Below are 15,110 nucleotides of genomic sequence, written 5' to 3'. Positions count from 1 at the left end.
GCTCTTCTCGCGTCATCGAGTGCCTATCTTCCGTCACCTACGTTATTGAGCCGCTCAACCCAACCCCCGACAAGCGCCGTCTTGGACGCCAGGTGGTTCACGTGAGCCGCCTAAAGCCATATCATGACCCCCTTGTTCTCACGTCGCCTTGAGTCGCCAGGATGGCTTCCCTTCGCCGCCGGGGTACTGTAGTTGGGATGAAGCAACGGACGCAGCAGTGGGACTCTGTCTTGGATGGAGGTGCGAGCGTAGATCGGGAGCTGCTGACGCCGGCTGAGACTGCCTTTGTGCCCGTCGTACAATACTTCCGCCTGCCGTCCGGCGTTAATAAACCCCCTTCCACTGGGATGTAGAATTATATGAAACATAAGAAAGTATTAGCTCGCCGCTAAAGTTGGAAGACAGACGACAAGATTCTCGCTCGCTTTGGAACAACGTGTCGTCTGTTCTTGCTTTCCTTCTCTTGATTCTGCATTGTAGGTGAGTAAACTTTATTGAGAGATGTAATATGGGTGAACACAAGCCTTTTATGTAGATTTTATTTCAAGAACGCATTATTTGTGTAGCCATATCCACGTTTTATACGAAGCCTCGTACAACACCAGCCAACGCAAGCCTCGCAGACACATATCCCGTCATTCCCATGACGGCACAGCGCCCTTTAAGAAACTCGCATGGACGGTGGCACCAGATTACCCTCTAGGTGATATAGCGCATCTACGCACACAAGCCAAATCGCTTATGTGGACTGGACTGTTATCGTTATTTATTTTACGCGTTTATGCTGACATAAACATTGTAAACCTACCTACATTTGCCTGCTTTATTTGGATGGCTAAAATAGTCAGGTGTTTGAATGATGTGCACATTATGTACGCATAATGAGTATACGTTCTTCCGACCTTGTCTTCACCCTAAGAATCAAAATTTTATATTTGTTTGAGGTAGAACGTCGACAGCGAGATCCAGGCATAAATTTAGCAAACGCGACAGAAAGAATAAAGTGCTGCTATGCTCGGAACGTCCCGTTGCAGGCTGTGCCGTGCTGGCCTACGAGGAAGCGGATGACCGTTGGCACCGAGTGGCCATGTTGCCCGAACCGCGCCATCACCACGCGGGCGCCATTGTGGGTGACAATGTGTACGTCATCGGTAAGTGTTCTATCATTACAGCAAACTTCAATATCATCAGTCCCTGAAAGCCTATCCTTGAGCGCATTGTAGAGCCAACAGGGGACGTGGCAGCAAAAACGCGGAGACACAGTAGTATAGACGTTTTCACGAGGGCGCTTCCGACGGTCTGGCGTGGAGAGTATGCGTCAGTGTTGCCTGTTCGGTCTGGACTGTGAGCTTGCCTTGCGCTTGCATTGCGGAGTGGTAGCTTTCCTTCGATGTCTCCGTTTATATTTGTCACGAATGACTTACGCTCGTAAATAATGGCATATATACTCATCAAACGGCTATAGGCCAGCACTGTGCAGTTTATGGGTGCACAAACAACCAGCGGAAAATAACGATTTTGGGGAAAGTGTGTCCACAACACAGCACTCCGCGTGACCACTGCCGCGATGTAGTATGTTCACGCTTCGCCGGTTTCCTGCATCACCTGAGGACTTGGCATTTCAGTCTAATGTGGACCAATGCACACATCAGTAAAATAACGCGTTTTGGTAAACTTTTTTCGGCGCATTTCCTAATAGGTTGCGAGAATTGTCAGCTATTCGATGCAATATTTTCTCGTACGTAGTGGCAGAGGCTACATTTGTTATTCTTTCAAACACGACTTCATTCCAGTGCCTAATACGAGGGTCACACGGCGCACTTTTGATCGTGATCGAGTCCGATATGGGTCGAATTTCTTAGTCGCGATTGGCTTCTTTGCTCAATCTGCGGAAGGGAGCCAATCGTGGTCGAACATTCCGATGCAGATCGGTCTGGATCGCTATCAGAAGTGGCCGTGTGACACCGGTATAAGAGAAATTGGAGCACTTTGCGAGAGAACTAATCGGTAAATACACTTCGCAACGATCTGGAAAAATCGTGTCCTATATGGAAGATGTATGCAGACTCTGTGTCCACCAAGACATTGTCTCTGCGTTCACACGCACCCTGCGCGGCCCTGCCCATAAATGTAATTAACTTCAACAGTGTGGTGCTGTTTCGAGCTCACCCATCTTTGAGCGTTGTCTATGTGCTTGGGCAGCAAGAGAATTCAAAAACGAACGTGTCAACCTCATCAGCACGGCCTAGCGCCAGTGCTAGAGTTCGGGAACCGTAATGTGCTAACTCTGCGTGGCGTAGAAACGTGCTAAATGAGCCCGCACAAGTAAGAACGTAAAAAACGGTATTCGCATTGGTACGCGGACAATAGCAAAAATAACAGTAACGAAAAAAATGAATTATTCGCACAGTGGATCCAGTGAAATACTTACGTGCGTGCAGTGACCGCTTCGCTGACCACTAAGCGCTTTTCACTCACGGTCAGTAGTGGTTTACAGTCATATGCATATGTATTTATTCGACAATTGTTAAGACTCAACATTACTTTATTATGAACATAGCACAGTGAGACGGTGTAAGGGAAACAAGAGAAAGAGCAGAGATGGCCCTAACGCTGCAATATTATTGGCTTACTTCGCTTCAGAGATAGCGTACACGAACAATTCTTGCCGTACGCGACATCTTCAATACAAACTTCGCGCACGATCTACGTTAAGGTTCACCGTGAGCAAAGCTTGTTCCAAATTCAGACATTCGAAAGAAAAGCCATTCCAGGTAAACAAACGTAAAAAATAGGTAAACAAATATATCTTTATAACAAGTCCTGTTTTAATCCCTATTGGGATTGACAGCATGTATAAATAAATAAATACTAAAAATAAAAATCTAGCACCTGAGCTGTATCAGTTGCGCTGGCATCTGTGATCACTGTCGCGCGTCGGTTCGCTGCAGGTGCCACGCTGCTCGATCGCCACGCTTATGCTTTGACATTTGGTTATAAGCACCCTGCACCGCACCAGATCCAATAAATTTTGCATGATTGAGCTGTTCAGTTGCGTCGGAAGCGTATGGAGTAACCACCGCATATCTACCAACAACTGACACGCATCGCCGTGCTGCCGGCGCCTGGTTCTAGCCTTGCCCGACAGCTACGTACGCACCTGCTTTCGCTAAATGAGGCAACCCTCAATCGCTAACATAATGGTGATCAGATTCAATCGACGATACGGTCACATGTGCCCAGCAATAATAATGAAATATACCGCTAATTAGCACGCCAGGTCTCGACGAAGCGGACGCGGCTGCCGCCGCTACCGACGACGAAACACCACATCCACTGGCTGGGCTTGCTGTTGCTATGGCACACTACACTGAGCGCTCACGCGAGCACGTGAAACATGTAACAAGTCAAGCGGCACAAGACAAGCGAAGCGGAAGAAAACAATCGAAATAATGCGCGGCGAAGATCACACAACCGAAGTGCGGCCGGCCTGCTCTCGCAAGGCGCACAGTCCAAAATGGCGGCATAACATGTTCTGACGCTAGACGTCGCCCGTGTCGGCCAATGGCGCTGCTCAAACATCGCTTTGTGAAAAGGTCTATACACTGCGGTAAAATTCTTGAATGGGTCCGTGCGTTTGCAGAAGCATGTAAAAGAGTAGCCGCCTGTTACCGATGCAATATTAATATCCCTAAAAAAGTGCCAATCTGCGTATTTTCGTGCCTCTAGTTAATGTTATGAACCCGCGTCTGCAAGCGCTCGTCACCATGCAAGAGTATATGAGAGAAAGGCTTGGATAGATGTTTCTTGCCGAGGTTAACCATTGTGCTAGCCTGAAAAAAAAATTGGCAGGTACACTCAAGACCGCTTACGTGTGGGAATGCGAAAGCATTATAGCCCCTGTGGTGAAACCTTTAGTCAGCCAGGTAGCTGCGACGTGACGTGTGCAATGACGGACTTTAGTCAGCCAGAACCGTGGAGACGCTGTGATGTCGGGGAAGCGTGCATCGTCTTGCACACCGGAAGCCCGCGTTCGACTGCCACCCAGATCTAAATGCACGAAATTTTCTTTTCAACGCCATTCATTTAATTTGTTTACAGGAACCTCCCTTGGAAATTCGACGTCAATCAGAGCATTTCTGACGTGTTTTTACTCTTTGCGCCGTCGGCCATTTTTGGTACCATCACACAATGAATCTGAGCTTTCCTGTATGCCTTGATGTTTTTTCCTGTGCGCCTTGCGATACTTCGCCGAGCGTGCCCTTTCGGTTAGAAGTGAATCGGGACACATGCTGGAAGCCAGGGTAATTAGGCAAGAAAAGATATCGCTCTAAGAAGAAAATAAGTCATCGGCGACCACAAGCGACGGCCGAAGGCACGGCGTCAACGCAAGGGCGCAATTACGCAGCTTTGGGTAAAAAGACACATGGGCGCAAGGAAAATACACTTATCAATAATCGGCACAAACAAAGGAAATATAATTGTATGGAATCACTGGGGACCCTGATCATGAGAAAGAAATTTACAGAAGAATAAAATTGGGTTGGAGTGCATGCGGCAGGCTTTGCCAAATCATGACTGGGAGCCTACCACTGTCGTTGAAAAGAAAAGTTTACAATCATTGCGCTCTACCGGTGCTAACATATGGGGCAGAAACTTGGAGGTTCACAAAGAAGCTCGAGAACAAGCTAAGCACCGCACAAAGAGCGATGGACCGAAAAATCTTAGGACAAACGTTAAGAGACAGAAAGAGGGCGGTGTGGATCTGAGAGCAAACGGGGATAGCCGATATTCTAGTTGACATTAAGCGGAAGAAATGGAGCTGGGAAGGCCATGTAATGCGTAGGATGGATAACCGGTGGACCATTAGGGTTAAAGAATGGATACCAAGAGAAGGGAAGCGCAGTCGAGGAATAGGTTGGGTGATGAAGTTAGGAAATTTGCAGGCGCAAGTTGGAATCGGCTAGCGCAAGACAGGGGTAATTGGAGATCACAGATAGAGGCCTCCGTCCTGCAGTGGACATAAATATAGGCTGATGATGATGATGATGAGAGGGTGACTATTAGGGCGATAGCACATGACGTAATCATAGAATTAAATTGTCTGGCTAGTTTTCATTTTTCATCTGTACGCTGAGTAGTTGTAGTGTAGCATTTTCACTCGACACTCAGCGACCCAAGTTGGTACCACGGTTGGTTTCAAACCCTGTTACCTCAGCACAGCAGCCCGATGCGCTACCTTTTGAGCACTGACCCAGGTAGGCGGGAAAACGGTTATAGATATTGTTACATATAAAGATATACGGGAATCCAGGTATATGCATGTATATACATAATGACTATATACAAGCGCATATGAATGTAGCTCTGCCCAGAACGAACAGCCCGTGCCAGGTTATAACGTCGCCCTCTTCAGTCATGACAGGCTTGCTCTTGGTCAGTGAAATAATTGCTCCGTAGCAATAAAACATACAAACGCAGATACATAGATACACGTATAGAATACAAACATAGACAGGCAGATAGATACGTAGTCCTCGGATAACCCCAGGTGGTCAAAACTAATCCGGAGCCCTCCACTACGGCGTGCCTCATAATCAGAACTCGTTTTAGCACGTAAGACCCCAGAAAGAAGTAGTCCTCGGAAAGTACGTGAAGGACCCTAAGAATGCTAACGCATTAAAAGTTTTGTCTCTCTTTCTCTCAGCCACGATGCGATGCATCGTGTGGGGGGCATGACAGTGCTAACGTTCTGGCAGGCTGCAAACAGTTGTACACAATAATACCTCGAGGAAACGTGTCTCGATGTGCGCTCTGTGTACTACGTAAACAAACGCCATTGGTGCACACAAGATAACACTTAACACCACATCGCGACTGTGGCATGCCGTCAACATCCAAATATCGCCAATAAACGCAAATAGCCCGAAGTTTCACCTACATCGATTCCCACAGTGCCTGCGATCTGCATAATTTTTCTTCATTGGTACCTAACTTCGTGGTCGTCACTTTGCTCCTTATCTAACACCAACCTCAATGAGACTCAATTTACCGCCGTCTAATAAATAGAGAAAAGCTACCACAACAAATACGTGTAAATGCGTGGTTATCTGATACAAAAAGTTAATAAAACCCGAATAGTCGTATAACCCACGACTTATATAGTATCCCCTGCTCCAATGCGATATAACGTAGCTCTTGTGAAGATGCTTGTCTTTTTTTTTGGGGGGGCGAAAGTGTTAGTAAAGCCACTCTACCAGAGGTGTGACTGAAGCCATAAATTTTGCGTGCCTCGCATTATATTCCAAGTCTGGTAATAACCGTGTAATGGGTTTACGGCGGAAATAAACACGTTGTGCACGGAATGCACACCACAGAGAAGACTGTTGTCCGTCTTGTTAGTTCAAAGCCATGTCGCTTTATTTACGTCAGGTTGGCAAACTAGCACGCAGCGCTCGCTGTTAGGCGGTAGACTTTCCTTTCCCCCCATTTCTCCAGGTTTCAGCTCACAAACACTATAATGGATCAGCGCAACTTCCTCATGCATTCCCTTTATTGAGGTTTGATTTGTCAAGAAGTGTATGTTAACGTACTCTTTTGTTGAAGGAATCCAACAGTGCAAAAGGCGGAACGAAGTGTCCACCATAGACACAGCACACCTCTCCCCCGTCTTGTTCGATTTAGTTCGAATGCACCAACCGGCCTAGCGCATGACACTTCTTTCCGCAGGTGGACTGAATAGCCGTCGCACTCTGACTGGCCGACCCCGTCCTCTGGCGTCGTGCCTTTGCTACCAGCTGGGAGAGCGTCAGTGGACGCAACTGCCGGACCTGCAGGTACCGAGGGCCTACCACGGATGTGCAGCTGTAGAGGGTACCCTGTTCGCCGTAGGAGGGCGCGACAAGCGAGGAAGGTGAGCGAGAAAAGAATCTTTGCACGATTACGCAAAGGCTAGCTGAGGCCCGAGCTGGCTGCCTGAGGGCGAAAACGTACAAGAGCAAATATTCGCAGCAGGGTGAGGCATGCATCTGCTGCATGAAAAATTCGCAGATCATTGGTACTTTGCAATGGCATGTAGAGATATTCACCCAGCCAGAACCATAGGGAACGTTAACTTTCCAGAAGCGCAGGGTTTCGAAGCTGATGGGAGTGTTGCCTGGTCAGCGGTCGAGATAAGCAAGATACCGTTATAGTACTGGTGAAAAAAAAAAGAGAAGGGAAAATATGGGAGTTGGGGACTTTACAGACATAGGTAACGTAGAAGGGTCGTTTAAGCCAAACCTGGGTTTTGCGTAGTATGCACGTACACAAACACACTATAGCGCTACCTCTTCACTGTGCTTTGACGAAACATTTGTCGGCTATCACGCAATGGTGTGCTGATGTCTCTTCACAAGTGCAAGTGACGCGTTAAACAAGACGACGGACAAGCCTGTGAACGCAGTTGAGGAACAACACATTATAATCACGTTTCTCATCAACGAAGGCTAAGAACCGAATGAAATTCACAATATACTTTAACCTCAGCATGGTTACGTGATGCTAAGCCGCAAGACAATGTTTGAGTGGTGGAAATGCTTTCGAGACGGCCGGATGTCAGTGAAAGACGATGCTGGACTAGGCATATTTCATCGACAGCGAAACTAACGGCGACGATTTCGGTATGAATGCGGCATCATTTATGTTGATTTCCTCTGCAGTGATAGACCGTGAAAAGCGAGTACTGCTGTCGCGTTTTACACCATGTACACAGTGTACTAAGGAAGAAACGACCTGGCTTGTTTACCACATGCTTTCTGCACAATGTGCACTTTTCAGGATCTCGGTTGGGAGGAACTTGCGTAGTCGAGCAGGCTACGTCACTTAGGCAGCCATACTTTACGTGCTGTACAGTGATCATTCGCACTCTCTGAAGAGTGATCTGCACGCGAAGAAACTACTTGTTTGCTTCTAATGCTCCAGTTGTGCTTTTAATAAACAACGCGCCATAACATACTATGTAATGACAGAAGCTTGCCAACTTGAGAATACTGGGATGCGAACGTCATTTTATATTATTGTGATGACGAATGTTCAATATTCGAAAACTATTCGAAAAGTATTCGATTTTCGATTCAAATCGCTTCTGGTACTATTTGATTCGTATTCGATTGGGTCTCAAAAACCGCTATTCACACACCCCTAATTTTAACACTTCAAAAACGTAAAATGGGCTCACAACACGTTTCAGCGATTTCATAACAAGTGACTGGTCAGAGTGCCTAAAAACAAAGTTTAGCGCACCAAACTAACCTGCCTAGAAGTCTCATCGGAGGTATACCATACGTTCACTCTCTGCCACATAGACTTAGGAATGTGGGAAGTCGATACGGAGCCAGTGTTGTTTTTGCGGCCGGCAATAAGTTACAAGAGATATGCGCCACCGTATAGAGAAAGAAGGAGCAGTTGAACGACAAAAAAGAAAAAAAAATCGCAGAGGTGTTATGTAAAGCATACCCAGAGATTCGCCGAATGCCTTATGGACGTAGTTTGTAAAGTTCCTGTTTGCTACGGCCGCGTTTTTGCGCCAGACAGGTTGGGGCGTGATTCGTAGATTAATTGAGCATAAACAATCTTTGATCGCGGTGGAACACCATCTAGCCTTTCGTTCCAATGTCGCGATTGCAAGTGTACTCCAAAATTTGGCGCTTCCAGGTGGTAGCCATCTTTTGCAGGCGCCTGCGGAAACTGGCGGTGATAGCACTCAGTCTGTTCATGTCGCATGATTGACGTTAGTGTTGCCATCAGCTGCTCCGTAATCAAGCCCGCGGCTCTTGCGCGGGCCGTGCCGAAAGATAGCAACGGCGTTCAAGATTAAGTGCGTTTGCTGGAAACCCGGGCGCGGGAGTAAGATATCCTGGTCTAGATACATCTGCTCAAGCGTGAGAAATAAGTGCGTCTTATGGCCGAGGAACGGAATATTATTACTAGCCGCAGTACGTGCGTAGGTGATCGAACCTTGTTATCTTCCGTGAAAAAAAAAAATGTCATGCTAAAGCCAGCGCGCACGTGCTTATGATTGACGGGTTTGCTCGGCCTACCCTCGAGCATGTGCAGCTATGTTTTGCGCCTTCCTTCTCGTTCTACTTGTGTCTGCGTTTACGCGCCTGCTTTTCCGTACCATGCGAAAAAATCACAAGAGCGTTAAGCATGCGTTGTTATCACAGCATTCGTGCTTTCTTCTTGGGCTTTAGTACTGTTCTATTCAGTGAGATAGGCAGCGTTTTGTGTACTGTAAGTCTCGGGACAGCTTTCGAGCAGCTGATCAAATATTTTGAACTGACAGCAGATTGAGCGAATTCGTGCAACCCATCGATCGGAAGAAGTAACCGCAGCTACCCGCTTTCTACGCTGCTAGGCTGCTGGACAGCATGGAGTGCTGGGAGCCCAGTTCTGACCGGTGGCGACTGACGGCCGAGCCGTTGCGGCCTGGTCGGATGGGTGCTGCCGTGTGCGCGTCGGGCAAGAAGGTCTACGTGGCCGGTGGCGTGGCACGCTCGGACGACGGCCGCCTGTGGCTGCTCGCAGACGTCGACTGTTACGATCTGCAGGCAGGAAGGTAGGTGTGAACCTTATGGCACCACCGCGGCTTATGCACCGGCTTCACCGAGTTTCTGCAGTGTCCCTTGCAATCCGTTAAAGGTATTGCTGTGAAGGCAGCGCACTTGTGGACACATGCACGGACATCAAAAAGAGAGAAACGAGTTTCGTATTTGTCTCCTCCCGACGCGGGTGCTTGTCTCCTTTTGGTATTCGCACATGTGTCCAAAAGCGTGCTGCCTTCACAACAATAACGGCCAACCAAGTAGCCACCCCCCCCCCCCCCCCTCCCTATAACTCCACAACATGTAAAATACTTTGTTTGAAATAAAGCAAGGTGAGGACCGAAGGAGGACCGCTAGTGCTTGAGCGGTGGCAAACACTTTAGCAATGAGGGTTAACAACGTACACGGCCGTCCCTGTTGTGTTTCCAGAAGGAGGAAACGCACAGAAAAATAACAGTATCGCCACCAATTTCCTTCCTCAGGTGGTTTCGTGGCCCTCGGCTGCCGTGGCCCGTCTGCCTCGGCTCGCTGGTGTCCACCGGTTCGGGTGTGCTGGTGCACGTGGGCGGCCTCTCGCTTTGCCCAGCAGGTGGCGCCGCAGTAGAGAAAGTGCCGGCCGGCGCCATGCTCGGGGGCGCGATCCACCAGCAAGACGCCGGGGCAGCGGTGGACGCCCGCGCTTTCCGGAGCCGCTCGGACGTGCTCTTCTGGGACCCGTCTTCGGCAGATGGCCGCTGGAAGTCGCTGTGCCCGCTCCCTGAGCCTAGACATGGCATGGGCGCTGCGGTCTGTGCCAATGGTGAGTTCACTTTATGAAGCGCTCAGGCTGGAGTACCTAGCTGATCAGAACGGTTGATCTCCATGGTTGTAGATCGCTGCAACCGAACGAAAAAACATCTGACAAATATCAAAACATTTCAATTAACTTTTTTGAAAAATCAGACTGGAAGGTAGCCATTATTATAACAGTGGATTCATTAAATACCTTGAAATGGTAATCCGGAATATTTTTGGAGAGCATATCTTAGGCGCCCGCTCCTACGTTGAGCCAACACCACCTAGACTTTAAAAGTCTAGGTGGTGTTGGTTGAGCGTCGGCGTCCCTCGGCGTAACGGAGCGAACGAGCACAGCGAAGGATGAAAAAGCGAACGCGCAGCGCGGGAACAAAGACGGCGATAGCGAAGAGAGCGTGAGGGTGAAAGCGGAGGAGGAGAGCACAGCGAAAGGTGAGGCGGAGGTGAGGAGGCATGTGGCGAGTGCGTCTGCCGGTACCATATATGGAAACAAAACGCTTTCGTGGGCTTCGCACCCACTGCGCATGCACTACTTCGCCTGCGAAGCCACCACTAGAGCATGCGCCCCGCGCGAACCACGTATTCCCGTGTTCACGCTTCCTTTCTGAACAATGAGTGACGCAATCGGTGGAAAGGCTTCGTCTGCCTCTATTACTAAACGAGCTGCCCGAGCTCAGCACCGGCGCCGAGAGGACCCGGTGTTTCAGAATAAAACACCACAACATATAGCAAATTCCAAACACCTAGACAGCTGCGCTCAAAATTCGCATTAGGGAGTATCGTAAACCTCGGTGAATTTTTTCACTGATACAACACTCGCACGTTGAATTCAGTTGAGCAGACTTTCATTGAATCAGCTGCACTAAATGGTAATGATAATGTCGAGCTCCTCTGCCTGATTTTGACATACATTAATTTGACACTATATAGCCACGTACCGGGCTTTTTCTGTTTAGTAAAGAGTAGCAAAAAGGCCAAATTTTCCTGACAGGGCGCCTGAACTTTCCAGAGGACACCCTGTACGTTCTAGGCGGCCTCTCTACCTCCTTAGAGCGGGCTCCTCTGGAAGTGCTGGCAGCTTCCACGGCGGACTCGAGTGACCGCTCCTTCTACAAAGCCTGCCAACTGCCGGGACCCATCGCAGGGTCACTCGTACTGCCGCTGCCGGACGTCGCCAGCATACCAGTCAGCCGCCGGCGATCTTCCTCATCTTGATGCGCTCATCTATCCACACGTCGTCATAAGTCCGGCCGGTTGGCGTTTTCTTGAGGGAAAAAATAATGAAAAGAAACATGACGCTCACTCGCATATGTCTTTCCAAGTTCATGTTATCCAGGTTGAGCCTAGGGTTGCTGTAGTGGGCGGGGTGCTTTTATCGTGACTCCCGTTACCCAAGTATTATTCAGTAACAATGATCATTAAGCTTATACGATGGTTCTTAAATATTTACTAGCGTGCTTCCAGAGTCTGCAGTGCACAATGTATTGTGTGTTATGTGCGTGCAGTCAGAGCCAACACACGTCGTAAGCGAAGTCTCATGAAGCTGTCACATTTTGTTGAAATTGTCTGTACAATTGTCAATAGCACCATGTATTGCACAGCATAATAAAACAATTTTCTGGTACGACACGCACCCGAGTAGCACGCGCTTAACCTCACATATGCCTAAGTTTTGTTTCCGAGCAACAAAGGACTCGTCGCTTTAAATAAAATATTGCGAAACATTGGTCGCTGCACAGGCACTGATATTTGATGTCATAATTCATCGCAAGACATACTTAAAGAAATACGTCTCAAGCGTAGGAAGGCAATCATCAGGTGAAAACAAGGTATAATATTCCAGGCCAATGAATCACAATGAATCCCAATACCTTATCGTCTGTAAAAACTAAGAGTACTTAAATGAGCCTGCGTGAAACTGATTGTGTTTAATTCTAGTGCTTCGCAGTTGAGAAAACCTATCAATTTAACCAAAGGCAGTTTAACTTTAAACACCTAATAATTAGATGAACTAAAAAAATTGTCGCAGTTTCACCTGAAAAGCGAAGCATCAATTGCGATAGCAAATTTGTAGAGAGTTATACGGAGTAATGATAGTAGCTTTATCAGCTGTATAAACTTGGACATGCAGCAGCACCGGCCACACGCAGAACTTGTCGACGCCGTCGGCGTTTTGCCGGCGTTCGCACAAAATGCGTGCGGCGTTGGTGACTGTTGCCGGAGCATCTGATATAAATAGGCACTTGGTGCCGCAGCTAAACGTCGCCTCCCTTCCCTCCCCCTCCCCCGCCGACAGCCTTTCGCGCGTCGGAAGAAGGCGCGTTTGCTCTACATATATGGTGATTGTAGAGGAAAGAGACGCCTACTTCTGCAGCCCTTAAGGGAGCACGGCGCAGAACGCGCGTTTGTTCTCCGCCGTGGGTTCACTCCCCGTGAAAGCGCGCGTCCCTCGCGCCCTTTCACTTGCACATACAGCGTTCGGCGGCGCGTGGCCACAATTTCATCTCCATTGACGTCATACGGAAACTCACGGTGACGGCGATGGCAACGGCGACGGCGATGACGACGGCGACGCCGACGGCAGAAATCTGCTTTGGAGTGTCCATATAATTGCTATCGCAATAAAACTTGAAACGCAAAAATTTAGCACGCTTGCAAATTGTCGGGAAGTTATGGAGCTTGATTGAATTTTTCTGTCGCAGAAACATTATGGTTGTAGTTATTATGAAGGAACTTTATTGTTTTTCTATGAAACTTCTAGGATTTTTATGCTGTGTTGGATATTGGGGAACCAACAGACACTGCGAAGGTATAGTACAGGAAAAATTAGTGAGGTGCTTAAGCAACCAGAGTACTGATAGCTCCTTTGATGATATGTGCAAAGCATGTTTGTCCCATTTCATGTCAGGATATAAAACAATGCCCAAGTATTTATAATCAAGAATGTTTCATTCTTTCCTTTCCGCCACGTGCACAGGTAAATTCTAGTGGGCTTTTTTTTTTCAAGTTGCTCGTATAAAAATAGCCTTCTTGTCTAAATGTTTCATTTGTCATGCCTCGCATTAATTTTCCATGTGCTTAAAGTCATAATTTAGTGTTACTTGAACATAATGACTCTTAATATCCTTATATGTAATGTAATCGTTTGCAAACATGCACACTCAAGTTTTATGTTATCTGTCACGTGATTGACATATAAAAAAGGACTGTCCCTTGCGGTACTCCGGACGACAGCTCTATCCAACCCAGGCGTTGGCGCTTGATTTTAAAGAAAATTTTGCTCCTATGAAAAGTAACCTTTCATGCAATTTATTATACTCCCAAATCGGAAAATTTATTGTAGTTTGTTCAGTATAAGATGGAATACCCGGTCGAAGGCCTTCGATAGATCGAAGTCTTACCATCGTTCTATGGTTAACAAGCGACACAATGCACAGATTCTATAAATTACGTCACCGTAGACAGACCTTTTTCAGAAAGTTTGTTGGTTTTCATTGAGCAGGTTGGCATTCAGCGTAGGTTGTTTTTTAGTATGCATGTTTGAGGACATTGCAACATGTGCATCTTAGCGAAATTGGCCGTTAATTTATGGATTTGTCTCGTCACCTGATTGGATAATGGGGACAAATTTAGCCACTTTCCAGTCGTTGGGTACCTCGGATAATTCTAGACATTCTTTAAAAAGCAGTTGGTATTTCGAAACCCAATGCGGTATCTCCCAAGAGCAGTATCTGGAATATCATCTGGGCCGCAGGATCATTTATTATCGAGGTTAAGCAAAGAGTGAGAGTACGCCCGATTCTGTTAGCTCAAGTTCCCTGGGTATATTGCCAGTGGATATCTCGGTATAGTCTAAATTTGGGTAAGTTCAGTTGTCGTTCTTGAAAACGAGAAAAAGCTTTCGTAATAAACTGATTAGGCTTTTGAGAAGCGTCCTCAGGCGCTAAATTACATTATTTATGGTGTTCGAGTTGAAATATCTCCGAGTTATTTTAGGCGCCATCTTAAAGGCCAACTGCAACGAAATTCTGGACCGGGTGAAAAGCCCCATGTCCGATAATTTAGACGTATACAGTAGCCTCTGTGAAAAATTTACGCCTGAAATGCGATTGGGCACTTCACAAAACGTGCGCAAAATCCATGATTTTCATACCGAAAGGGGAAAAAATGCCGCAATTACCAGTCGCAGGAAGTGACGTACTTTGGCGACTAGAGAACCAGCACCCAGGTCGTCTGCTTCCCATGCTTGTATACCGTTCTCGTGCATCAGCGAACAGGTCCCGCACGTCTACTAGCCTCACAGTTTGTATACTTTGCTAGCTGCTTCGTGCGCTGTGCCAACGCCATTGCGTGCACGCGATGTTCTTTTAATGCGAAGTATTATCCGAGTCAAGACGAGTCAAGCCGCTTTTCTCCATCTGGTTGTCTCCGTTCAACAAGCGGAGCATCGATGCGTTCTGCCTTCGCTCGTAGAAGCGCGCATTGGAGTGACCAAGCTGAAGGCGCGGATATAGCCCGGCTTAACGCGGACGCCGTCCACGCCGATCCACGCGTGGCGAAGCTTTAGGCTACGTCGGCGAAAATTGGACGCTCTACGGTCTAGTGTGGATGGCGCGGGAATAGACCATGTCCTATCGCACGCCGGAGCCGCTGGAACAGTGCGCATCGCGCGCTAGCTTGGCTGAGCAGCAGCATGCTGACCTATAATGCAGTTTGGGATCACTGATGTAA

The 15,110-nt window shown here is 47.7% G+C and overlaps 1 protein-coding gene across 1 annotated transcript in view; it reads left to right on the top strand.

Annotated features, from left to right (window-relative positions):
• LOC119432360 (kelch-like protein 17) overlaps positions 1–11,993 on the top strand; it is a 91,221-nt gene extending 79,228 nt beyond the window's left edge. The window contains exons 9-13 of the mRNA XM_037699528.2: positions 1,035–1,151; positions 6,730–6,913; positions 9,398–9,598; positions 10,067–10,383; positions 11,389–11,993. Of these exons, the coding sequence (XP_037555456.2) occupies positions 1,035–1,151; positions 6,730–6,913; positions 9,398–9,598; positions 10,067–10,383; positions 11,389–11,594 (1,025 nt within the window). The 3' untranslated portion in view covers positions 11,595–11,993. The remainder of the gene's footprint in view (positions 1–1,034; positions 1,152–6,729; positions 6,914–9,397; positions 9,599–10,066; positions 10,384–11,388) is intronic.
• Positions 11,994–15,110: the final 3,117 nt, after the last annotated feature.

The sequence above is a fragment of the Dermacentor silvarum genome, chromosome 11, assembly GCF_013339745.2.
Source record: "Dermacentor silvarum isolate Dsil-2018 chromosome 11, BIME_Dsil_1.4, whole genome shotgun sequence".
Taxonomy (NCBI): domain Eukaryota; kingdom Metazoa; phylum Arthropoda; class Arachnida; order Ixodida; family Ixodidae; genus Dermacentor; species Dermacentor silvarum.
Note: the sequence above shows the minus strand (reverse complement) of the source record. Positions and strands in the feature narration are given on the sequence as shown.